Consider the following 27,410-nt stretch of genomic DNA (forward strand, 5'->3'; position numbering starts at 1 on the left):
AATAACTTTCTCGGTATGCATCCTCAACTTTTAACTAATGGACCACAACCTACTCCCACCAACGTCTGTCAGGAATACAGTAGCAGTTCTGTGCTCTTTGCAACCTTTGTCGTTACCTTTTTCCATGTGATACAAGATAAGTCTTGCCAAAACCACTTTCATAATGCTCTCTCCGTGGCCTGTAGTAGAAGCGGCACCAACATTGTTATCTGCATAACCTCCACTTCCTGATCAAAGAGCAAAAAGTAAAAAGTCAAGGACTTGCATTTACAGTACTCAACATCTCAAATCAACTACAACGATATATCCAATTGCACATAAGCCTGTTACAAAAGCAACCCCTCTTATGTGAACCAGAAGAACCCAAGTGGCGTACACTTTGTGTCTACAATACATCAGGGGTGGCCAACTCCCAAGAGACTGTGATCTACTCACAGAATTAAAAACTTGCAGGGATCTACCCCTTTTTAAAAAAAGGAAAGCCTAAGCTCAAGGGACAAAGGGGAACAGCCACTCAACAACAGATTGCTGCAGAAACAAACAGCCTCACTAAGTAAACTCCATCTTCCGTTCTGCAAATCGTGCAACAATGGAGGCCAGGGCGAGGGAGCAGGGCTGGAATCTATTTTACCAACGCTAAGTAAAGGGACCCAGCAATCAACTGCGATCTACCAAAACCTCATGGGGATCTACCAGTAGATCGTGATCAACCTGTTGGACATCCCTGGTCTACATCAATGGAATTAATACGGTAATAATATGGAGCAAGGGTTCATTTGCACTCCAATAATACAATGTTATTTTTTTTTTAAATAATCTTTATTAAAATTTCAAAAGGTTACAAAAAACAAAACAGAAAAACAAAAGAAAACACAAAAAACAACAAAAAAGATTCCACCTTTTAGATCTCACTTTCAGTAGCTTCTTTTCATGACTTCCCCACGTCTCCCCTTATTGTATTCCAACTCCAGTTGTTTGTTCAAGCAAGTTTTTATCCTTAATGTCCTAATCATAAATTATTAATTTGCTTAACACTGATTTGTTAATATGATTCTGTAATAAATTTATGCCTTGTCATTATTATCCTTATCCTTAGCTTAGCTTAGCTTATTCAACCATTTTAAAAATATATACCTTAATCATATATGAAGGAAAAAATAAAAAATATAGAAACAAGAAAAAAGATATCTTTCCTAAGGTTGCCCTTAATTCCCATCCACGGATTCCCAATTCTTATCATAATAAAGAACATATAATTTTTACACTGCAAGATGAGAATCAGGCCGCCTTTGGACTTCTAAACCCCACCCTTCTCTCCCCGGTTTCAATCCCAAACCAAAGTCCAGTTAGTCCATCTTTTTAGCCTGGTGACCTTATGTCCGAGGCTTTCAAATCTCTCTCAGTTCCTTTCAGCCGGCTTCTTCGAAAGTCTCTCATGCGAAACATCCAGGGTCAGAAAGGTACCTTCTCAGTATTGACCATGCTTCTTCCAGCCATGCCTACTTGTTTAAAGATGGAGCTCCAACTCTGCTTCTTGAATTTGTATGTCCCAAATGGTCCAACTTTCACCTTAGTCGAATTAGAGTTCATCTTAGCAGGTCTCCGGCTCTGTTTTATCTTCTGTGGCATTTCAGCCACCCCTTCTTTCTGCTCCTCCTGTTCAGCAGGTGTCTTTTCCTCTTCTTCAATTTTTAGTTTCTTTTCTTGTCCAGCTGCCTGTGTTTTGAGCATCAAGTCCCTTTCCAACTCAGTAGGTGTATTTTCTGTTAGCTTCGGTTTTGTGGGGCTTGTAGACAAAACATGGCCTCGCTCACTCGTCTCTCGCAGCTTTCCCACGAGAAAAATAAGCTCTTGCAAATCAGCTCGTATTTCCCGACCTAGTTCCATTCTTGTAATGTCCAAGAATCCCCTCTAGAGGGAATCTGGTTACTTTGTATTTTTTTTCCCCTTCCGATCCAAAAGTCAAATTTATTTGTATCAGCCTTTCCTTACTTTCAATATTTTGTAACAATATAGCCGGTTAAAATTTAAGCTTTCAGTTTTTCCCAACTTTGACAGCTAGTTTGACAGCTGTCAAAAGTTTTCTATAAATCCTCAGCAGGCTCTTTTCACGGGTTACTCCCGGGCTTGAGAAAGGTGGTACTCAAGCAAATAAACTCTTGTCCTCCAGCACACTAAACTTAGTCCTTTAAATCCGTGGAATTTATATTTTTTTATCCAATCACAACAATTCTTCTCGCAACCTTAGATGACAAATCCTTGCTTTAAGCTGTTTACAATAGGAGGGGAGACGGACTTCCTTTTTTTTCACCTCCCCCGCTCGTGCCAAATCCAAAACCGAATTATTTGTAATCCAATTTCCAAATTACTCACGGGTTGTTGCTCTTGATTTTAAGTCCAAATTTTGACAGGAAGAAGTCAGCGCTCTCCGACAAACGGCATGTGGCTACGCTCGGCAGGGGAAGCAGAAGACTCACAGCACCACGCCACTCCCCGGCACCCGTTCCGTAGCCTTTAAAAAGGCTCCTTCACGAGTCGGGAGGACGCTAACGGTGCAAGCCGAGTCACCATGTCCACGGGCTCCGTGCCCGTGGTTTTTTAGGGTCCCCGTGTCGCCGGCACGGCAAGACCCAGCCCCTGTCGAGCCGATTCCCTCCGGAGCTCGGAGGGAATCCGCCATTAGTCGATCGCGCTAACCCGGAAGTCCCCAATAATACAATGTTAATTGGTAAGGATTAAGTGTCAATTACTCCTGAAGTCAAATTACTGCTGGGTAACTTGACCACCAAAAAATCTCTTCCAGATGGTCAAGGTACCACCATAGTTCCACTAGTGTTCAGATGAACTTTCTCTGAGGGCTGAGGGGATAGTGTGGTAAGTACACGTCATCAGTGTGGTACCACCCTGTGGCTAGCAGCACTGGTAAGGTTACTTGCTACACTGATGAGTTAGTTCATGAAAGTAAGCCACAACAGGCATCACTGCAGCCAACTGGAACCTCAACTAAGCAGAACTCATTTTCTCTTTTAACTAAATATCATTTCAGATATAACCACGCTGGAATTGTTGGAACTGGCACACTGATTTGCTGGCCAAGTAGTAGACCTAGTGATGACAAGGCAGAAAAATATGAATAAACTCTTAAGATGTTTCTTGTGGATGGATATCTAGAGAATTGTTTCCTCTCTTGCAATAGCTAATGGAGCTATTAAACATTTGGGGGAATCTTCAAAACATATCAAGAAGGGATGGTGTTTGAAAGATGTTACACCACTCTGTTGAGGGTTGCCTACTTACACTGAACTACCAAGCAAAATCTTCTAACAGGAGAATGCTAATGACTGAACAATGTTAACATGGTGCTCCTAATATCTCAGGAGTGCTGCACTCTGGACAACCATCTGCTTTTTAAATTGTCCTTTCTCCAGACCCAACATATATGCCTCCTTGTTTAAACAAAACGCAGTCTAAACAAAATGAATGAAAATTTACTAAAGTTAAGCAAAGACCTGTTATTTGGTGGTATTGGGGAGAAGTATTTTACACACACATTATTGACTTTCAGCTTGCAAATTGCAAAACTAAAGTTTAGATCAGCTGCATAGTAAACAGATGATATATTTGCTAATAAGCCATCGTTGAAACTGCATGCTAAGTTTACACTGGTTCTGAATCTACAAGTAATTATTGCTGGTGGCCTGAATGTCAGTAGAATTTAAAACAAAAGCAATGTTTTTCCCCCTTCAAAGTCTATGAATTGATAAATAGATTTCTTCCTGGAATTTCAAGTGGAGGCAGGAAGTGAAGGTTCTCAGTGCAAATTTCCTTACGTGTCTATAAATACAGTGGTGCCTCAGGTTAAGAACTTAATTCATTCCAGAGGTCTGTTCTTAACCTGAAACTGTTCTTAACCTGAGGTACCACTTTAGCTAATGGGGCCTCCCACTGCCACCACACAATTTCTGTTCTCATCCTGAAGTAAAGTTCTTAACCCGAGGTACTATTTCTGGGTTAGCGGAGTCTGTAACCTGAAGCGTCTGTAACCCGAGGTACCACTGTATACTCTGGGCTCCTTTTAACACCCCTTGCTGCTTCCTCACCCAAGAACTACTGTAAGCCTGTTTCTACAAGAGAAACACAGTGTATTCAACCAAGCAATCTCCAAATCCTGCTCTTTCCACTTCCTACCCATCTTATATACTGTATAAGTATATTGCACAGGATGTAAAAGTTACACAGTCATCATCTCAGGAAAACATACTGTTCACTAAAGTCGGGTTTGTATGTGCATGCAAGTGTTGAGTGTCACTGCAAGCCCGATACTTTGCTTGCTGTTTCTGCACCAGCACTTCCCACTTTCACTGTTCCTTTTTTAAAAAGTGGCTTGCCTCTTTGGCAGCAGGAATTGCTGCCATAGGAACAGCAAGCCGTCATACTGGTTCTTTAGAACCTTGGTTATCATGCATTTGATAGCCTTGGCTATCATGCATTTGACTGATATCATACATATTATATGAGAAAGAGAGGGAGGGAAGGAAGGGCTGGCTCTTCTTCCATTTATCACACTCCCCTACCTATACACGCTGTATCACCAACGCGGCCGACGCGTTTGTTCGTGAGTCCCCCTGTTGATGTTGCACAAGCAACGTTTCCTGCACTGTCGATAGCAACGGCTCCAACTGTTCCAAGGTCTCTGCCAAAAATAGCATTTCAAACAATTAGCTGAAGACTGGAGAGCATTTGCCAAAAGAACATAGTGTCTCACAGGTAGCATTTCCCCAAGTATTAAGAAAAATCAACGGAAATCTTCAGTCCAAAGAATTCATAAAAATAAAAAACTGTATTGGGAGTTAATGCACTTCTGAGTTTGCACTTAATCTGCTGAAAGACCAGTCTTTTTCAAGTATAAAAGAAAGTGGAGACCATTCAATTGAACAATTGATGTGACCGAATAACCTAAAGCACTTCTGTGCAATTGAAAGAATCCCCCACCCTCAATTAATCAGTAGATCAGGGCTTCAGATGCAGCGCTGCCTCCCCTGCTCCCAGCAAAAAATTAGGACTGCAGGTTGAGTTCAATGAGGCTTTTACTACCAGGTAAGTACGCATAGGATTGTGGCCTACGGGAATACGGGCTGGGCGCAGCAAATCCAGAGAGGCAGTGAACAGCTGGTGGGCATGCATCCTTGGGAAGGCCAAATTTCACAAGCTGCATGTCTACAGGTAAAATCATAATGGATGTTTTGCAGAGGTTTGACCAGCATAGGGGGGTATATTATGAGAACTTTAAGCAGTACTGCTGGATTTGACCAACCCCTTTTCTAGTCCAGTCAGAAGTTTCTGGAAAACTCACGAGCAGGAAATGAGTCCAGTCCCCACGACTGCTCCCCAGCAGCTGGTATCCAGAAGTATCCTGCCTCGGAATCTGAAGATTGCATATTGCCATCTTGAGTACAGACCCTCCAAATGTCTCTATTTTCCAGGGACGTCCCTGATTTACAGAAGCCATCCTGGTTTCTGATTTGATCCTGGAATGTCCCACTTTTCCTTAGGGTGTCCCTATTTTCATTGGAGAAATGTTGGAGGGTATGGTAGGATGTCTCTATTTTCACTGGGAAAATGTAGGAAGGTGTGCAGTTATCTGACACCCAAGCCGTCTGAAGGCAATCCAGTATAGAGAAGGGTTTTTTTAAAAAATGCTTAATGTTTTATTATGTTTTTATATATGTTAGAAGCCGCCCAGTGTGGCTGGGATGAGGTATAAACAGTAAAATTATCATTATGGAATGGGGTGTCCCTATTTTCATTGGAGAAATGTTGGAGGAGAAACGTGAGAAGCCTCATGTTTTAATTTCATTTGTTCATGTGGTCAGGATTTTGCCCCCAACACCCAACATTTTATACTTGCTTTTGAAACTGTTGAGGGTTCGAATCAGCCTCAAGGTTTTTCTTCCATCTCTCCAGTGACCTTTCTGTGATCAGTTTCTCTCCAGGAACCTCAGGAACTCCCATGCCTCTAGCAAAGGCAGAGGCGCCCTGGTCCGTCAACAACATGTGGTCTGTCTGAAGGAGATAAGATATAATAAGAAGCTACTCAACAAAATAGCTGGACAAGCATGTTGCTGCTGTGGACATTTGATGAAATGAGTAGAAGACTATGAGTCATGGGGATGGGGAAAGCATGTGTGTGAATTCGACAGTGCTTAATTTGCTTTGGTTGTTTGTTAATGTTGTTAATGTTGCTTTGTGGATTATGAGTGCTGTAATGCTTTGTGAATTTTATAACGACTTTTTTTGTGGTTGTGCTGTTTACCATATTTTTTAAGTTGTTCTGTTTTATAGTGTTTTACAGAAGGTGGTTGTTTTACTGATGATTTGTTAATTATTTTATATGATTTATGTTGCAATTGTGATGTTCAGTGGTATTATTTATTGTATGAAAGCCACTTTGTGACTCATGCAAGTGAAGAGTGACATAGAAATATAATAAATGAAATGAAATGAAATAACCTCCCCCCCACACACATTGGCTTTTAAATGACTAGAGAAGGTTTGAATGAAGTAAAAGAACAAAGCCAAGGATAAATCTTATGTAATCTTAGCAGTACAGATATATTTTTAGAATATGTATATTGTGTTTTTCAAAGTGTACACTGCCAAGAGGCTAAGGACATAATGAAATGTACATTTTAATAAAGAAACCTACATCCACTGCTCATTTCAGAATAACTATCTTTGCAATTGTGCAAGGCTTCGCATATAGAAGAGACCAGGATCTGACCCCTGAAAGATACTGTCCTTGATGTATTAACAGGGCCAACCCAATCCATTTTTCTGCCTGAGGCAAAGGAGAGGGTGACACCACCACCATTCCACATGCAAGGGCCAACTGAATTGGCGCTTGAATTTTACTTCAGTACTGGCAGGGAGACAACACATTTGACGGCAGTAGGTTTACACAGGGTAGGCTGAGTAACCTAAAAAGCTTTGTCCTCCTGCCGCACATAACCCTTCTCCGCCCCTAAGCATTTGCTACCTGAGGTGGTCACTTCATTCTGCCTAACAATAGGGCTGGAACTGTGTAGCAAAATGATTCTGTCTTCCTTCTTCAGTTCTAGTGGGGGAGGGATGCAAAGGCACAAAAGGGGCAAAGTGTGTTTCTGTGTGATTGTGAGGAAGGAAGAAAAGGAGGTGGAGGGGCCAAGCTAATTGTCAGAGGAAGCTGCCCCCTGGTATCAAGCTACGGTCAATTTCAGGGCATATGCAAGAAGCCACACTTGGATATGAAATAAAACAGCTATTTTTTAGGCACGCAGAAGTGCTGCCTTTCATTTGCTCGGCTTCTGTCACATGGTGTTATATTAATGTGCACCCATGCGCTCCACATGATCCCCTGATGGCAATTTCATAAGGAGATCGCATCAATTGCTACAGGTTGCACCCTAGTTCCTGGTTTTGTTGCGACTAGTGAACCTCTTGACAAAGTAGGCAGGTTGGAGATTTACATACAGAGAACAGTACCATGGAGCCAGCTACATATGTGGATGCATTACTCTGGTACTATAGTTTCCCACATGATGACCAATTCTCTGGTGTCAAATGAGCAAAAGTATCTCCTTATTTCTGAGACAAGAAACACTCAGGAGAATTTTCCTCTCTCGGAAGTATGAACAAGGAAGAGTTTCCAGTCTCCAACAAAGGACAATACAAATAGTCAGGCGATGCATACCTGTGCTTGGATCATATATTATCATTTGCAAAGCAGGACAATGGTGTCAGTTTACTCTTACATGACTGAAATGTTCCAGCTCTTTTCTTTCTTTCTTTTTTTGTTTTGAACATTTGCTTTGTGTAATACTGCCCTCTTCTGCTTTCGTAAAACAAAAAAAAGTACCAACAGTATCTGTAGCTTTTGCATATTTACTCAAAAGTAAACCACACTACGTTCAACAGGACTTACTGTTGAACTCAGGTTAGCGTAAATAGGGTTGCAGTCTTAGATGCAATACATAAAATACCACCACGAAACAGTATCAATAGAGGAGACAATAGATATTATAAACAGGAATATGGCTCTGTGAATGCACTTTGCTACTTATTCTTTAAAAAAAATCATACAAATTCACACACTTTACCTTTTGTGCTAGAATCATGACAATTCTTTTTAAAATCATTTATTTTATTAGTGAAAGTAATTTCGAGAAAATCTAGTCCTATATCTTATTATGCGTACCTAAATCACACTGACTTTAGGTTATATCAGTTTCCCCTTTCCCAAATTTACCACACACACACACACACACCTACCTGAAACTCAACACTAGAAACTTCATAGAGTGGAGATATTTAGCACACAAACAAACCACTGAAAGTGTATTGACAGGAAATGACACATACAGTGGTACCTCGGGTTACAGACGCTTCAGATTACAGATGCTTCAGGTTACAGACTCCGCTAACTCAGAAATAGTACCTCGTGCTAAGAACTTTGCTTCAGGATGAGAACAGAAATTGCGCAGCAGCAGTGCGGCGGCAGTGGGAGGCCCCATTAGCTAAAGTAGTACCTCAGGTTAAGAACAGTTTCAGGTTAAGAATGGACCTTCAGAACGAATTAAGTTCTTAACCTGAGGTACCACTGTAATCTTAGCTCAGAGGGCCAATTCCATAGCTAGAACATAGGAAGATGCCTTACAATGAGTTAGACCATTTGTCCATTTTCTCCAGTATTGTCTGCTCTAGAAATAAGGGAGGTTGTGGGCTTCCAACTCCCATCAGTCCCAGCCAGTGTTCTACGCTAGCAGTGGTTCTCCAGTGTTTCAAACGGGAATATTTCCTGGAGAGAAGATATCAGAATTTGAACATGGAACCATTTAATTGCAACACATGTGCTTTGCCACTGAACTACAGCCCTCTCTCTTCATTCCTGGCTAATATCACAAATGATCTAAAGGTAACCGGTAGTACTATAAAAATAGATATTAAGGGACAATGCTATTTCTTTATGTGTGAATGTTCAGGGTGGCAGGAGAGGATATATTGTTTATTAATATCCTTCCTAACTTGCGCTAGCAAGTTCCTTTACTTAGCAGAGTTTACATTCCCCTTTAACGCAGAAAACTAGCTGCAAACTCGTGTGAGTTTCTTAAGACAATATGCAATTCCATCTGGCTTGTCCAGATTGAAATGTGTTCTAATATTTTCCTGGTAAGACCCCTTGAATCCCTCCTAAAAGAATAAAGACACCACAGTCTTATTCATAAGCAATAAAAAGGAAGTTTACTCACGATCAGGCAGAGCAAAGTGTGATCCCTGAAGGCAGGCTTTAGGTTTAAAGTTACAAGCTTATACTAACAGGTTTATCCCATAAGGGAGATGACCCGGGGGACTGCTTGGCTGGCAGCCAGCAGTTCATTCCAGGAAGTTCAAAGGAAGAAAAGAAGATGGAAAAGAGAGAGTGGCAGCATGCATTGGCCTTTCACCAGGTCTGGAAAGGAAGGTCACGCCCATCCCACTAGTCACATGCAAGGAAGGAGGCTACAGGCCAGGAAGAACAGGAAGTTTCGACTGGCTGGAGGACCAAACATTCCCTTGCATGTCCACTCTAGCAAAACAAGGAATGTTGTATTTGACTGCTCCCAGTGGATTGCACCCCACACTTTAGAGATTTATATCTGGCACTTTTTCAAATGCCTGGAATTGGCTTTTAGAGTAGATAGTGTGAATGTGCCGCTGGAAATCCCTTTTATTTGCTTACCAAACATTCATCCGTAACCACAGTTCATGCTAATTACAGTTCCCGTCGACTTTCAAATGGATACATTACGACCCTCATCTGAAGAAATCATGCATCAACCCATTAAAATTAATGGTACCTAAGTTAATCTTAAGCACCAACTTGTTATATTCATTTCAGTGCAGCCCGAGTACAACAAACCTGTTCTAGATTGGAGCCTTCTAAGAAATTTGCCAAAAAGCTAGAATATCATCTGATGTTCATTGGGGAAGCAATAACTAATTTATTTAGTATAAGGACTAGCAGGCAGCTCAAGACAGGATTGCTTGTTTACCATTCAGATGTCACACACAACTGAATCATATTTTTCCATGGTATTTTCAGTGTTCCATCAATCAATCAATCAAACAAACAAACAAACAAACATTTTTTGTCACTACACCGCCTGTGTGCAGTGAAATTAAACGAGCCCCCTCCCCATACATTCAAGTCTTATTCGTGCTCTGAGGGCTTGTCGGAAGTCAATTGCACTACTATTTTTTTCCATTTAGCAGCCCAACAGCCCACAGATAAAATCTATAAAAATCATAGTCTGTTCTATTTTTTTTAGTTCTCACCTTGTTAATACAGGGCGTAAACTTGTACTGGGAGCTTTTCCTGCATAAACAGCCAATGAAATGGATGTGACCTTAATTTTCAGCCTATACATTCAAAAACTCATTCTTGAATCTGGTAAAAGTGCAATTCTAGGCTTGCCCTGCCTCCGGCGGGAAGTTAAACGGTATTTCCGTGCGCTGCTCCAGTTCACCAGAAGCGGCTTAGTCATGCTGGCCACATGACCCGGAAGCTGTACGCCGGCTCCCTCGGCCAGTGAAGCGAGATGAGTGTTGCAACCCTAGAGTCGTCCATGACTAGACCTAAGGCTCAGGGGTTCCCTTTCCCTTTACCTTATGCTTGCCCTGCCTTTTCAGAAGCAAATTCCAATGTATTCAGTGGGGCTAAATCAAAGATTATCCCAACTGGTTATTGATCAGAATAAATAAATCTACACCAAATATTATGCATATACAGGACTTTGCTGCCCAAATGAACTATTGTTGGTGAAAGCTCATACCTGATAATCTAGCTAGTCTCCAAGATGCCAAAGTGCACTGACTTTTTGTTGCTAAAAGAACTAATCCAGCTACTCTCCTGGGACATATTCTCAAGTAATTATTTCCTCTCCTGCCGCAAATAAGAAAAGTACACCACAAATTTTGGTAAAGCTCCAAAAGCAATCATTTAAGAGATCTGTACTTCTGAGGAATTATTCACTTGTGAAAGGAAATAGTCTGCCCAGCCTAATGAAATGTATCTCAATAGACTATTTAATAGGCTAAGCTCATGGGTGTTGCTAGACAAAATCCAAAGAAACACGCTTTGGCCACCAGATGGAGCCAATATTGTGCCACGGAAAGATAACCAAGTATTTATTTTGCTTGTTCAGAATGGTAAATTTCAAAAGGGCCAAAGAGGACCTGAAACAAAACATTTCCTAACCTGATATTCTTTGATTATATATTTGCATTTAAATTTCTGATTAGTTTCAAGGCTTAAGGAAGTTTCCCTAAGTTTATAAAGAAATGGTCACGCATGGGGAAAATGCATTTTGCCTTACCAGGCTGCATGAAAAGAAATAGCATAATATGTATTCACAATGGGGGTTTGCAACAAAATATTGAAGTTTGGAGTGTTCCTGGCGGGGTGTAAAGTATCTTGTTTTTTTTACCCAGTTCAAACATAAAACAGACCTCCACCACCACCACCAAAACTATAATTATGAGAGGAAGACTTACCTATTCACTTATTCCATACCATGAATAATTTTGTACATTACTATCATGTTGCCTCTTACTTGCCTCTTCATGTGCACCATGGCAAGAAAGATCAGCACTGGCTAATGATGTGTCAGTGATCAAGATACATATCACAGAGAAAGGCAGATTCCCATTTTCTAGTCACAGGTGAGAAACACAACTTCAGCAAAGGAAAGTGTTCTGGCTTCTGAACAAGCAAGGATACAAACCATGGTTTCATAGCCTGGAATTAACCATAGTTTCCTGATGCAGACATAACAGGAAACGTGGGCTCCTGATTTGTTTCCCTGCTCACACACGAAGGGGTGGGTAAAGTGGCTGTGTGCAGGTGCAAAAAGCTCTTTCACATCTGAGCTTCTTAAAGACAGCTTGTGATGAACTGCTGAATGTGGCCAGGACCTTAGATCCCTCAAAATAAATATGAGGGTCATTCAAAATGAGCCTTGGTATGTCAGTCTCTGGGTTTCAATGGTGCTTGCTAAATGCCTGCCTAATCAGTGCCTTTTCAGCTTCTTTCTTCCCTTCCCTGCCACAGAGTAGATCTGCCTCTTCTGCAGCTGTTGACCAACTGGCTCTCTAAAGTGAGGACTAGAAAGCCAAGGATGCAAAAATTAGGAAAATTCTAAAAACGTCCAGCCATGACTATAATCAGAAAACAGGTAAATAAGACCATGAAGTGTTGGGGGGGGGGTTGTTGTCAAAATAGAACATAGTTCGAACTGGGGGATCTCAAGGATTCGAAATTCCCCTGAGAGAACCCTGCAAACACTGTCTTTTTTCTTTTTCACAAAGTGAAACCTTGGTGCAACTTGTCCCTTCTGACATTTTAAAATCAGTAATGCAGTGATATCATTGAACAATGAAGTACTGGAATTAAAACATAAACTGTAGAATGATGTAGCGAATAGGCATGGTGGGTTTAAAAAGGCTTGGTCCACAATTGCTGTTTTTGAGGAGGGAGAAAGGTTGGCAACAGAACACACATTATGGTCTGTCAGAACCTCTTCTCCAAAAAGAAAAAGATTGAAAGGTGATCACACAGTCTGAAGGAGTGTCTGTCGAACCCAGATATTTTCCTATATTAAAAACAAACACACACCACTTTCAATCATTCTTGATGATTGGTCATGCCAGCTGGGGCAGGTGGGAATCCAAAATCCTTTGGAAGGCCTCTGGTTTTCCATCCCTATCATATTTTTCTTTTGTTCAAGTGCACATTCAGCCTACCTTTTCCATGACAAGGCGAGCGAGCTTTATTGGATTGGCTATACATTTCACTGCAGATACTGCTCCGGAGGCTAGATTTTTCCCATCCATGATAATGGCATCCATTTCCACTTCACCCTTCTCATTTAACACAGAGCCACGACCTAACAATCAAACGGGGGGGGGGGGGGAATACATTAAGTATTACTACTATATGAGGGAAACAACTATAAGTGCGTAAGTAGATGGGGAATAATGGAGCACTGTATTGAGTGATAGTTTCTCATGTTCTTACTTTGAGAGCCTCCTCACAGAGATGAATCTGGCACCTTCATTTTGCAGTTTTCATCATAAACTGAAGATGAACCTCTTTACCCTGAGCTTTGACAACTCATATATATTTTAAGACTCACCCAATTCTCTTGACTGTCACTTTATTCTCAACACTAGTTTTTTTTAAAAGGTTGTTGTAACCCACCCTGGGACATCATGGTGAAGGGTGTGTGAGAAATCGAATAACAACAACAATAATTTGGAATCTTTAAATATACAGTCCACAAATTTCTAGCATAGCCTGAACAGTCCTGAAGGTTCAGAACTTCAGTCAAATGAAACGAAGGTGAACAATTGCGGATTCTTAAAACACACTAAAAATGTGGGTTACAATAAAGCAGATTTTTGTTGCCACCTACCTACCAACCATGAATTCTCTCCTACAAGGTGCTAAAATAAATAATGTCACTACATGGTATACATACAGCTATAGCAAAGCCTCACAAATGCAAAACCTTTCCATTTTTGCTTTCTTTAAATCAAGCCATCAGCCTGAGTTCCTAAATTGCAGTGCTAAGTTAGAGTGTGTTTAGTTGCTCAGTAAGCTATATCTCAAATGCAGTAGATGACCCTTAGGGTCCCTTCCAACTCTATGATGCTGTGGTTTAGGATGATTTGGTGCAATGGTGCTGCCCAAGGAAGAAATTCCAAATGATACCCTGTGCCTGCATTTTAAGAAAAGAGGGGTACTTGCTGCCCTTTAATGGCACCTAAAAATCTCCACCTGATGCCAGCGCCCCCCTTTATTTATTTATTTATTTATTTATTTATTTATTTTATTTGCATACTGCCCTTCATCCGTAGATCTTGGGACAATTGACAGCATAAAAATAAAAGATAAAAACACAAAATACATAATAAATAATAAATAAGCAAGACTGGCTCTGTCTTATTGTTTCCTAATTGCCCTGTTTGCAAGTGGGATGAAGAGTGTTTTCTAGAACACTGTGGCTCACTTCCAGGTTTCTAAGGGTAATCAGAAAGGATAACACCCTTTTGGCACATTTTCCAAGAGCAATGGACAAAGTAGCCATTCCTCAACCCCTCCATGCTCTACTAATGTTGTCAATGTGCTCCTGCAACATCACATTCACCCAACATGACAGTAGGGCTGCTTTGCCCTTTATGAAGATAACAGCTGCATGGTATGTTTCAACTCCCATCTTTTTTGCACAGCTCATTTTCTCCATATATTTTATGAGCCTTAATACATGTAGATATGAGTGACTACAGAACTAAATACCTTGTACATCGGGGGTAGCCAAAATTTAATGACCTGGTTGCTTGGCTATCACAACTACAGGCCAACATACTAGCTATTTCCCCCGCAAAAGCACCAGTGGAAATACGAAGTACTTTTACTAACAAGGTACCAAAATACTGAATTTTTCTGAATAAAGAGGAAGTATTCTCAAACAAAAGCTTTGCTAATTTTAGAATGGAAGGATCTTGCAAAAAAATAGAGAGAGAGTCTTACACAAACGCTACATTTTTATAAGCTTGCTAAATGTCAAAGTTGTCATCGACTGATGATAACTCAGATTATCTCAGAAAGGTTATCAGGGATTTGTGATGGCTTAATAGCAGCTCTTCATAGTCAACATCATCCATCCCCCTCTCCTTCAAAAATTGGGGAGAGGGGTTGCTTTTGACTTATGTGCAATAATGACTGCAATCCTAAACCACATAAGTAATTCATCTAGTTCTGGTTCTCAAAGAATAAAGCAGTCTCACTTCAAAATGGCACAATTCGTTCACAAAGTTGAATACATTGGTCTGGACTCTCCCAGCCTTCTTTTTTTACTTCTGTCTTAAGTAACCGAATTGCTCTGGGAAACAGGCCACAGTACAAGTGCCACAGAGCTGGAGGCCGCGCAGACAGTTGAGTGGTCGGTTGTGGTGTCACTCAGCTCTTCCATACCTCCAGCTCTGTGGCACTTGTACTGTGGCCTGGCACTGATCTCTTGTCTGTTGTTGTTGTTTAGTCGTTTAGTTGTGTCCGACTCTTCATGACCCCATGGACCAGAGCACGCCAGGCACTCCTGTCCTCCACTGCCTCCCACAGTTTGGTCAAACTCATGCTGGTAGCTTCAAGAACACTGTCCAACCATCTCATCCTCTGTCGTCCCCTTCTCCTTGTGCCCTCAATCTTTCCCAACATCAGGGTCTTTTCCAGGGAGTCTTCTCTTCTCATGAGGTGGCCAAATTATTGGAGCCTCAGCTTCACAATCTGTCCTTCCAGTGAGCACTCAGGGCTGATTTCCTGAAGAATGGATAGGTTTGATCTTCTTGCAGTCCATAGGACTCTCAAGAGTCACCTCCAGCACCATAATTCAAAAGCATCAATTCTTCGGTGATCAGCCCTCTCTTGTCTGTAACTTTGGTTAATAGGCAGCAGAGAGTGGAAAGGGATACCGACAACAAAAACCCCTTCCCCACAATGAATGAGGCTCTCTAAGCCATGTTTTGAGAATCACTGGCACATAAATACCTTTTCCTCTCATAAAAAGCAAAGGGAGCCACACTGATCCATAAAGAAAATTCCAGTTAGGCTGTTTAATACCATGCTGATGGTTTACCAAGTCAAGCCAGTGGAATTGTCAATGTAAAAATGAGAAGAATCCATAGAGAGGAGTTATCCTGCCAAAATTGTATCTGTTTTATCATGCTGGAGACATTGAATTTAAAATATTTCCTGCTGTTTACCAAACTTCATTCAGGCAGAAAGTAAGAAACGGTATTCTCAACTTGAAATGTGGAACAAGTACAATACATTTCCCTTTAGACCTGATGCTTATTAATTTATTCATTTCCTAAAGCTATTGCATCTTATTGTTATTATTTAATTTATTAATCTCCTTTTACATGTGTCTCAAGGTGATTTGCAACCATACCATGAAAACAGATAAAAATAGTTTTAAAACAGTACCAAAAATTGAAGATGGGTTTAAGTAAGAATACAAAATGTACACCTACGGCAGGGACCTTTTCATCCAGATGAAAAAGATTGTTGAAACAAAAACGTCTTGTTTGCAGAAAGTACACATAGTGAGCAACCTGCTGCACCTCCACAGTGATACTGCCCTTCATGCAAACATATCCCCAAATGGTTCACACTGAGAAATTACAATAAAATACAATTTCATAATTAATCCCCAAGCATACCCTCACAATTAAAATAAAAAAGCACTTTCCAAATTCTCTTCAAAACCAGCCAAATGTGTGACTCACTTCCAGTGTTTAAAATATAACTCCCTCTTCCATCAGATCTAAAAATGTCGTTTTATTTAAAAAGCCAGGGAGAATAAAAATGTCTGGAACTGGCTCCTAAAAGGCAACAATTCCCAGGAGAGGGAATTCCATAACTGATGATAAAGCCCTGCTCCATCACACACAGGCACAACTTCTGTTATTTATATTTAAGACAACCGTTTGCTGCCCTGAGGTGCATGAAGTATAAAATCTGAAACAGATAAACAGCAGAGAAAGGGGAGGCAGTGGAGAAAAGAGAAGCAGTACATGGTTGTTTCAGTTATCTGTGCTAGGGCTTAGTTAGAAGCTGAGTTCCATTGGGATATGGGAACTAGGCCAAAGGCTGTGGGGGCACAGAAAGTTCACAAAAATTACCTGCATTAAAATGTGGATCCTCTTCCATTACTACCACAGCTTCTTCCACTGCATCTAATGCACTCCCTCCATGTTTAAGGATACCGTAACCTTTCAGCGCTGCTCTGGTGACACCAGAACGACATCCGTCTTCTCTATCTTTAAAGATGCGACCAGCTCCACCATGAACCACGATTACTGGCTTCATGTTGTTTCCTGGATAGAAATGCAGAATTGTTACTCGGTCAGAAGAACTAACATTCCTTACAAAACAAAATCAATGCATACTGCCTGCAAGCTTCCTTTAATTTCACGTCTCAACTGTGGAAATGGGATGAGCTATTGCCTAGATCTCATTCACGAAGCGACCACATAGTTCACAGGACATCTCCTGACCCTGAAAATCCTGTCAAGAGTTGTACAATGCTGACATTTTCAGCATGTGAGGAATTCTTTATCTGGAATCTTCCTACCAGCTGAGTGTTCAAAGTGCAGTCTTACTCCTGTTAAGTTTAAATGGACTTTTATTACTGATTAAAAGAGGAAGGGAAACACACAATATTTCATGAGGAGAGAGCATTACACAGGCTTAGCCAACACAGCATGTTTTCCAAGTAAACAAATCACTTCATATGCTGCCTCAATAATTCTAGCTCACATTGTTTTCTTTAAAAGGTCGTCACCTGATTAGAGAAATCTTACAGTGCAAGCCTAACCAAGTCTGCTCAGAGCGAAGTCCTACTGAGGGCAAAAGGGTTTACTCTCAGGTAAGTGAATACAGAATTGCAGTTTTAATATATTAGTTGTGTGCAGTGCTGTTATTTTAGAAAGAGAGGTGCCAGAACTCACCATGAATGCCTCCCTTGTTCTCTTAGAATGGCAATGACACCTACCTGAGAGGTGCCGGAACTGAGTTCCGGTTAGTTTCAGCTGAAAAGAAGCCCTGGCTGTATGAATTTTAACTGATTACATCTGCATATATTTGCATGTACATAAAATATTTATTTTGCAGAGATAAGAAAGCACTCTCTCTTTGTTTTCAGATACCACATAAATCTGTTGTAGCAGACACCATCTTGTTAGAAGCATCTTTTAAAGGAAGGGAACAGACTCATCTATAATGATGCCTGCCATGTGCAGTTATTAAAAAGGAACATTTAATAATTAACATTAAGGGAGAGGAAACATCTGTGTCCTGGTTAGGTGGGCTACATTTTAGTCAATCAAAAGGCCTTTAATCAATAAATCTGATTGATTAATTAATTAATCAGTATCCTAATTATTATTCTCATGGAAAGTATGAGGGAGATGCGTGTGCTCCCAAAACATTCGGGAACATCACGGGGAGTGATGCTCTACCACTGCTGTTTTGCAAATGTCAGCAGTATGACTGGTGACTGGCACCTCTCCTTCACACTAATTTATCATATCAAAGACCCACGGTGAATTAGTATATCTGCAGGCTGCTGTGTGAAGCTCAGAGCAGCTTGTCTATGGATGGGTAAGCTTTCATAACCCTGTGTCTTCATTCTGCAATGTCTGTGCCTATCAAACTCGCATGGCATGAGCAGTTTAGCTCTGCAGAATTACAATACTTGGTGAAAAGAATGGAGACATGTATGTTTCCAGGGTGTAAACCAGGACACATATCATATTATTCTAAATCAGAAGGCTACTTTCAACGGTATGATTTTCATCAGTGCAATTGATGCTGTAACTCTAGTGCTGAAAACTGAAGCTGAATATTTTTACAAAAACATCTACTGAATATCTGGGCATGGGCACAAAAGGGGATGGAGTGCTTTGGTATACCATTGTCTGCCTCAGAAAAAGCTCTTCCTGTGTGAATTTATGTTACAGGAATGAGATACAGGCACACAACCTTGAGGGAAAATCCATAATGAAGTAAGCAGAGTTAAACCAATCCTTTCTTTGGAAGTTGGGGGCGGTATGTGTACTCAAAAAAAAATTATTTAGGCAAATAAGTAAATCTGCATCCATTAAATATTTCCCATCAATTCATATTTAAAATGTTATATTTGATCCTTCAGGGGTATTTTCTTGGCATGGCTGGCTACTGTATATTCCATACCAAGAGAAACAGATCTTATTTCTGAGAAAAGATATTATTTATTTAGACTTTGAAGGGGACTCTGCCACCAGTGCCAATACAAGTCGATTTTAGAATTATGGCCAACATCAGTTTATTTGTAATCTTTGGGAACTTGTCAAAAAATGTGTCACATACAAAATATGTACAGTTGTTTGTTTTTAATGACATGGAATGCATAGGCACATATGACAGGTGTGGATGACCAGGGCTGCCTCCAGATTATCAGTGTTTTGTGTGAGGGAGTCAGTAACATACTGTAAAGCTGAGTTTGTGCAATTGAAGTGGAGCAAAGTGCTCTATTGTTGCAACAACAATACTTTTTGCTGTTAGGAAAGAGATGGGGAAATGCACTAAATGCTGTTGGATAAACAACTGGTTAATGCAAATACGTCAAACCACTGCACAAGCAAATCAGGATGAATGCTCATAGCTCTATAGCCTCCCCACAAGCACACAGTAAAGACTGGTCATAGTATGACATCTGTGTAAGCTTTCTGCCAGCAAATCAGGGTGGATTCTCAATAAACAGATCACATTGAAGAACCCTACACAGCCACAGAACTCATCAGGGAAATGGGCAGTGTAGCAAGCCTTGCTGAAAGCCTTTAAACAACAGGCAATGTAGACCTAAACAGGCCTTTTTAAAAGTGCCCAATGAGTCTTACTCCCTAGTAAGAATGGGATTACAACCAAAGGGTTGAAAAGGTTGTAAGGCCTGCTCACAGCAGACCCACTGACAGGGCTGGCCCAAGACATTTTGGCACCTGACACTAACAACACAATCCTTCACCACATACACACACACACCAGTTGAAATGAGAGGGGAGAGTATAAATCAGCTTTAGGGTGAGAGGGAAAGGTGAAGATTTTATGGGGGAAGTGAAGATTAGCAATGGAATGAGTGGAGGAGGCTGTGGAGGAAGAGGAGGAAGGAACAACAGAGGCCAGCCCTGCCCACTGAAATTAATGAACCTAAATTAATTATGTCTATGAGTGTCAATGGGCCTACTCTGAGTAGAGCTAGCATTGGAAACCACTCATAATAATGGTGTATTTCCCTGTGGAGTCATCACACAGAGGAAAGCGGATATTGCAAGATGTGCATTATTTCCTCCTTAAGCTGCAAGCACAACATGATGCCAAAATCAGAACACCTGAGAAATTTAGGTCAGGCCGGGGCTAGGAAAGAAGCAAAAAAAAAGCTAATACTATTCTAGGCTACATCAACTGAAGTATGGTGCCCTGAACAAGGGAAGTAATAATCCCACTCTATTCTGTGTGCCCTACAATTTAAGAAGGATGTTGACAAGCTAGAACATGCGTAGAGGAGGGTGACCAAGATGATCAGGGGTCTGGAAAACAAGCCTTATGAGGAACAGTTGAGGGAGCGGGGTATTTTAGCCTGGCAGAGGAGATATGATAGCCACCTTCAAATATCTGAAGGGCTGTCAAGTGGAAGATGGAGCAAGCTTCTTTTCTCCTGCTCCAGAAGCGAGGATCTAAACCAATGGCTTCAAGTTACAAGAAAGGAGATTCTGACTAAACACCTGGAAGAACTTTCTGACAGTAAGAGCTGTTCGACAATAGAATGGTCTCCTTTGGGAGGTGGTGCACTCTCCTTCCTTGGAGGTTTTTAAAGCATAGGTCAGACAGCCAGTCTGTCATGGATGATCTAGTTGAAATTCCTGCATTGCAGGGGGTTGGACTGGATGACCCTTGAGGTCCCTTCCAACTCTGCAATTCCTTCAAAGCCCTCCCATTGGCGAAGGGTTTTTGCTAGGCCACCTGTGACGTCTCCCTTATTCACACTTACTGTCTGACTCTGGGAACGTGTGGATTCCCCCGAGTAGCTAGCAAGCTGGAGGGAAGCCAGCAAAGGGAGGAAAGCTCCCACCCATACACTCATTCATCCATTCTCCCGGCCTGTTGCAAGCCGTCCTCTCCCAGAGGTTTACTCACGGGTGGTTGCTTTTCCCGACTGCCCTTCAAAACCATCACCCTAGCATTTAAAATCGTTAAAAGCAGAGCACGGAGGAAGCCAAGAGCGGCTGCAAATAATATTAATCTTACAGTTAAATGTATTTCCAGAGCTCCACGGAGGGTGGGTGGGTAGGTAGGAGGGGTGATCACATGGCGAGGACAACTCCCCTTTCGCACCCTTGCCCTTAGAAAAGAGAGCCGCCTCGTTTTGCCTCCGTTTCAATGGGTTTGAAGCAAGGCTGCCCTCAACTGGAATGGCCGCTGCTGCCTTCAGGTCCGCCCCTCGCGAAAATGGCCGACCCATCCCATCCGATTCAACGTAACTGAAGCAAAATGACCGCCAGCTGTAAAGATGGTCGGTGCGCATCTCTCTATCTCTCTCTGTGCACAGAAGGGAGGTGTTCGCTTTTATCTCGCACTTTGGTTTCTCCCTCCTCCTCCTCCCCTTCCTCCTCCTCTCCACAAAGTGAGAATGCTGAAGCAGCAGGAGGCAGAGGTGGTTAGTTCAAAGCTGACTGCATCTCACTGAACGGGATTTTGGCAGCCCAGGACAGCAAGAAAGAAAACCCAATAGATCCTAGCAGAAATATTCGCAGATCATAGGGAGGATTTTAACATGCAGGCAGCCTGCTTTTGCTCACATAACCAATTTCTGGAGATATTCATGCTCTACCCTATTCACCGCCCCCTATCATATACAGTGGGATGCGGGTGGCGCTGTGGGTTAAACCACAGAGCCTTGGATTTGCTGATCAGAAGGTCGTCGGTTCGAATCCCCGCAACGGGGTGAGTGCCCGTTGCTCGGTCCCAGCTTCTGCCAACCTAGCAGTTCAAAAGCACAAAGTGCAAGTAGATAAATAGGTACCGCTCCGGCGGGAAGGTAAACGGCGTTTCCGTGTGCTGCTCTGGTTTGCCAGAAGCGGCTTAGTCATGCTGGCCACATGACCTGGAAGCTGTACGCCGGCTCCCTCGGCCAATAAAGCGAGATAAGCGCCACAACCCCAGAGTTGGTCACGACTGGACCTAGCGGTCAGGGGTCCCTTTACCTATCATATACAGTATTTTAAAGTGTCGTTACTGTTAGTTACTTTATTTCTTTTTCTGTAGCTATACTACTGTTTCAGGGCTATTTTCAACCCTTAATTTGAAGTAGCAGTTTGACTGCCCAGTTTTAGCCTTTGAACACCTAAGGAATAATTAAGGTGTGTCACTGACCCATGAGGATGTGCACAATGCCTATTCTAAAAATTACCAGCCTAGCCCAGCCCTACCCCACACAGTTGTGAATTTGGCCATGGGTTTCTTTGTGAGAGCAAACTTGGGCATTAATAAATTCCAGATATAATCATGAGATTAGCATGCAATGAATTTACAAGATAACATTTTATTTTATGAGGTTTCAAATGCCAGTGGCATACTGAATCAGCCATCAGTCCTATACTTGCTTATTTGGCAGCAAGTCCCATTGAATTATTCAGGATTTACATCTAAGCAAACACGGGGTGGGGGGTGGGGGGTGGAGGAAGTAAATATTACAAATAACTGAACAAATAGTGAGTAGACTTGGAGTCTGAAGACCTTGTATTCCAGATCTACCACACTGTGCATCTATGGATGAAACCTGTATCCAGGCAGTGTCTTTCCACTCACTGCTTAAACCGGGGGTAGGGAAATTGGATCATAAGAAGAACCTGTTGGATCAGAAGAATAGCCTTTGTAGTCCTATAGCCCCCTGTTCTCACAGTGGCCAGCTAAGTGCTTGCAAAATGCTCCTCACCCCCGAAAACAGGAAGAAAGGTGTGTTTTGGAACTTCAGGATGCATTTGCATTGGGATAAAGGAATGGAGGAGATTTCCTGCAACTCTACCTTTGTTGTAAAATAATAATAATAATAATAATAATAATAATAATAATAATAATTTATTATTTATACCCTGCCCATCCGGCTGGGTTTCCCCAGCCACTCTGGGTGGCTTCCAACAAACCACTAAAATACAATAACCTATTAAACATTAAAAGCTTCCCTAAACAGGCCTGCCTTCAGATGTCTTCTAAAAGTTTGGTAGTTATTTTTCTCTTTGACATCTGGAGGGAGGGCGTTCCACAGGGCAGGTGCCACTACTGAGAAGGCCCTCTGCCTGGTTCCCTGTAACTTGGCTTCTCGCAGCGAAGGAACCGCCAGAAGGCCCTTGGCGCTGGACCTCAGTGTCCGGGCAACTTTCTCCCCCTTACACAATGGGGAAGGAAGAAAAAAATGAGTCTTGCAAGCAAGTGCACCACTCGGGAGAAGTCTCCTTTGTTGCCTTTGCTTGCAAAACGCTCCTTTCTTCCTCCCGTCCATGTCACGGTGTCAATTCCCATGAAAGGATTTTAATAAGTGAGTGGGATACCCATTTGTCAATCATGTGACATCGTAATGAAACCAAGTGATTGAAAGTTGGGTTGACCTGCCTGTCTGCCAAAGTTGTCCCATGAGAAGGGAGAGAAAGTTTCCCACTCCTTTAAAAGGCAGTCCTTGACATCATGCTTTTTGGGAGGTGGAGAAGAAATTGGAGATTAATAGTGCTGTCCTATGCATGTCTAATTAGAAGTAAGCCCCATGTATTCAATGGGACTTTCTCCCAAGTAGACATGCTAAAGAATCAGTGAATTTGTAGAAATAAAGTTTTAATGGGGCAATTTCACAAACCATATCTCCTTGAATTATAGGGTCTGTTCTATAAATTATCGGTTGAATCACTGTTTCTCTCCAGTGATAGTTATAACCATAGGAAGCCCAAGTCTTTTCCATCTGGGAAGTGCAGACACAGTTGCAAAGTTTGGAAGCCTGTCCTTTGCTATCTGGATGGACAGAAGTGTCACACTTTGTCAAAGTTTAATATAATCTAAAAAAAGAGATGTCTTGCCCTCAAAATTTTACAAAAGGAACAGGAAAATAAAGTACAGTGAAGAAGGTGCCCTGAAGATTCCCACCACTCTCCTTACACAAAATGCACCACTACTTGGTGGACCTTTAAAAAAAAGGTCAGAAGAAACACAATACTAAGTGGCACTGACATGTTAGATCCAGGCTGAATGACATGACCCTTTTTCAGAATAAAATGAAACTCTGAATTACAGAACTTTACCAGGAAGGTAACAAAGTCATCATTTTAGAATGACCTAGAAATGTAGACAACGATACAAAAGTAAAAGAGCACGAGAGAGAACCTCAGCTTTATTAGAGTAGATGTAAAAATTTCCCCCTTATTTGAAATAAAAATGTAGCTTTGCTGGGCATCTGTACCATAGTATTTTTAAATGTGCCAATTTGTTGAGAAACATGATTTGCCACTGAGAAAGTTTAAAATGCTATATGAGATATATACAGTCTTTAATGAACTATTTAATGAGTGAAACCTACTTCTTGTATAAGCTCCACCAATTAAGTCCTAAACAAAAGTAGCAAACAGCAAGTAAAAAGCCTATCCAGCAAAACCATCCTAATCTACCCGCATCTCAATGCATGTGCCCCGGAACTAAACAAGAGTTACAAGCCAGAAATGCTATGTGGTATGAGCCATTTTCACCAGTGTTACCACAGAGGAATAACTGTGACTGCCATGGTGGATAATATCAGAGAGGAATGCCCTATTTTAGGAGAGGCTGTTCTGTAGCTGCAACACCTCCCATTTCAGAGTGGGGGGGCACTGTCCTTAGTTGGTACATTGAGGTCACCCTGCCTGCCCCACTGCTGGCCCATGAGGCCACTGTGGTAACTGCCAGTTCCAGAGTCTGGTCTGAGCTTTTGGGTGAGGTGTCTCCTCCTCAAATTTACCATCCCAGGCAACTGCCCAGTTTGCCTTCCTGTAACTACATTGCTGGGTGTGGTAGAGGCATAGCAGCAGGGAGCGTCAGATTGCTTTAGCTGCTCCCCTCTCCCTCTCAGTAACCAGCAGCAACATGCAGTGCTGTTGAGAAGCCAGGTAAGCAACACACTGCTGCCTCATCAACCGCTACTGAAATTTAATCCTTGGAAAGCACAGAGAGGGAAGGAAAGAAGGGGAAGGATTCCTAGGACAATTGCTTGAATAGTGCATTTAATTCCCATGGCTGTAGCTCAATGGAAATCACACACTATGCATGCTTGCCCACCATGGCAACTTTTTTCTTTACAGTACCCCTTGGGCCTTGGGCTTCTGTAGAATACCATACAACAAACACTGGTGTATACTATACAGGGCAGAATGACGTGACTGCCTCAGGCAGAAGATGGGTGAAGAATGGTGGCGAGGTGTGGATGGACAAAGCCATTTCTGACACTTAAGCCTGATGTCTTCAGGTGTCCTGATGCCATTGCTGAAGTAAAATTCAATTTTTATTTTATTTTTTGCATGAGGCAGCAAAATGTTTTGGGCCTGGCTGGTGTCCACAGAAACTGCGCTAATTTAGGCCTCTTGTCATTTTTGTCTTTTTAGTCATGGAGTACAATAGAAATCATATTTATGGGGAATGTTTTTGTTAACTTCCAAAAACTTTTTCATTACCAAAAAAACCCCTCAACCCCCCCCTCACTCAACAACCCTAAAACATTCTGTGTTCCTGAAAATAAAATGATGATACTCAGGACAAAGCAACCGCAGTGAAGCTTGAAAGCTTGGACTACAGGGTCTGTGCGCCTGCTTTCTTAACAGAATATGAGATCAATCTTGTTTTAACAATGAGTAACTTTCTTACCCATTAAAAATAGATCACAGTGTTGTGAGCTCAGGGGAAGAATCTGCTAAAGATTTTGTGTGTGGTGCTGTGCGACTTGCCGCTGTCTTGTTACAATATGTGCCCAAAATTGAATAAGAAATCAGAATTGCATTGCTCCACATAGTCTTTTGAGTTAGAATTTGATTTGCACAATACTCCACTGACCTCTTCAGCATTTTATAATATAAATGAGCTTATCTATTTTCTGTCTCTGGTTTATGAGAAGGGCAAAAAAAATCAGATTGACAGCCACCCCAGATAATAGCACAGCACCCTTTTGTATTTCATACTGCTGCAATATTCTAATTCAGTTTAAGCTCCTTGTTTCTTCTGGAAATAACTTGATTTTGACATGGAAAATAGTGCAAACTCAGCTTGTATTCATTAGGGACAGGCCATTCTATATTCAGTCAGCAAGTTTGGGGGGATTCACAGGCTGCTGATAGACTTGCCTTGTTATAAGAAGAATGTGTAATTAGCACCTTTTGGTCACTGGGCTGAAAGTTAGTAGTGGAAGTTAGTTTATAATCCGGGAATTCAGCTGTGATCAGGTTTGGCACTGCGATAATCAGTGGGGGCAACATAACAGTGTGTGTAATAACACAGCAGCCTTGTAATTATTTTTCAGAGCACCTGATCCATTTTTAAAATTCAATTAAGAAAAAGAAATCACATTGAAGGCAATTGACATTATCTTTCCCACAAGCTCTTTATACCAACTCCTTTTAAGCTATTCATCTTGAAAATATATTCCCACTTGCCTACACATATGATTATCTGAGTAATCTGGATTTCCTTCTTACTCCAAACCATTGGGGGAAGGGAGGCTATGCTGGGTTTTCCCCTTTAAATTGATACTTAAAGGATATAGGTTTGAATTTATGTAGTCAGGGTTCTGCTTAGATATCCAGAGACTTCAAGTAACCCACAATAAAATATTATTTTATGGTATGTGAAATCTTAAGGTGTAAATCACATACTTCATCCACCTCTCTCTTTAAAAGATATTAAATGGAGGCAAAGTTCATAATACTTGAGGTACACCTCAAATATTATGAACTTGGCCTGCATTTAATATTTTTTAGTGTTTCACTCATTTATTTCCCTATAACTGTTATAAGTGGGGCTGTTTGAATCATGGCGGCCCTCACACATATGGATCAGAGGCCTTCTTGTAAAGGTAAGCACTGCATAGTTATGGAATCTTCAGCAAAAAGACACTTCACAAGCCTTCCTACGCAAATACTCATGGGAAGGTGTTAAGGAGGACATAACGTATTTAAGAATAGAACTTGCTGAGCGTGTCTTCATTCTGAACGAAGAATGGGTGGTTCAATTAATTCAGGGTTATGTCTAAAATCAGAATAATTAATGTTATTCTTGGTTTCATAATAACAGTGAATCCTGTATAATATAAACAGTTAACCTGATTCTCAATATGTCCTTGGCTTATTTCACTTTGATATTCATAGTGATGGCTGAGTTTAAGGCACTCCTTCCTAGTCATTCACCTAGAGCAGGGATGGGGAAACCCGTGGGTCTCCAGATGTCATTGAACTGCAACTCCCAGTTGGCCTGCACAATGGTCAGGGGTTTTGGAAGCTGTAGTTCAGCAGCAGAGGAGGGCCACAGGTTTCCCATTTCTGATTCATAGCTTTGTGTGGTCGTATGATATGACTCAATATCATTACCTGCATCAACTTCAGTGTCCTCTCCCCACACTGCTGCTTTATCATTGTCAAGGACCAGGAGTCTGATGCCTCTTCATCAGGTGGTGAAGATAAGGACCTTAAACCTGAAGGGGAAGGCCATGTAGGGCCAAGTGCCAGGGGTGCTTCCCGCCCCT

The 27,410-nt window shown here is 41.6% G+C and overlaps 1 protein-coding gene across 8 annotated transcripts in view; it reads right to left on the reverse strand.

Moving 5' to 3' along the window:
• Positions 1-27,410, reverse strand: part of ASRGL1 (asparaginase and isoaspartyl peptidase 1) — a 75,405-nt gene that overhangs the window by 5,283 nt on the left and 42,712 nt on the right. For 3 of the 8 annotated variants that reach the window (XM_080998041.1, XM_080998046.1, XM_080998048.1), the window contains 5 exons: positions 16,756-16,950; positions 12,817-12,959; positions 5,909-6,063; positions 4,575-4,693; positions 117-227 (listed from right to left, as the gene is read on the reverse strand). In XM_080998041.1, coding sequence (XP_080854167.1) covers positions 117-227; positions 4,575-4,693; positions 5,909-6,063; positions 12,817-12,959; positions 16,756-16,950 — 723 coding nt within the window. Of the gene's footprint in view, positions 1-116; positions 228-4,574; positions 4,694-5,908; positions 6,064-12,816; positions 12,960-16,755; positions 16,951-17,022; positions 17,137-20,806; positions 21,059-27,255; positions 27,343-27,410 lie in introns of those variants that run through there. The other 5 variants (XM_080998043.1, XM_080998045.1, XM_080998044.1 and 2 more) reach the window with 5 other exon arrangements.

Source organism: Podarcis pityusensis (assembly GCF_964106645.2).
Source record: "Podarcis pityusensis genome assembly, chromosome: 3".
In the NCBI taxonomy this organism is placed as follows: Eukaryota; Metazoa; Chordata; class Lepidosauria; order Squamata; family Lacertidae; genus Podarcis; species Podarcis pityusensis.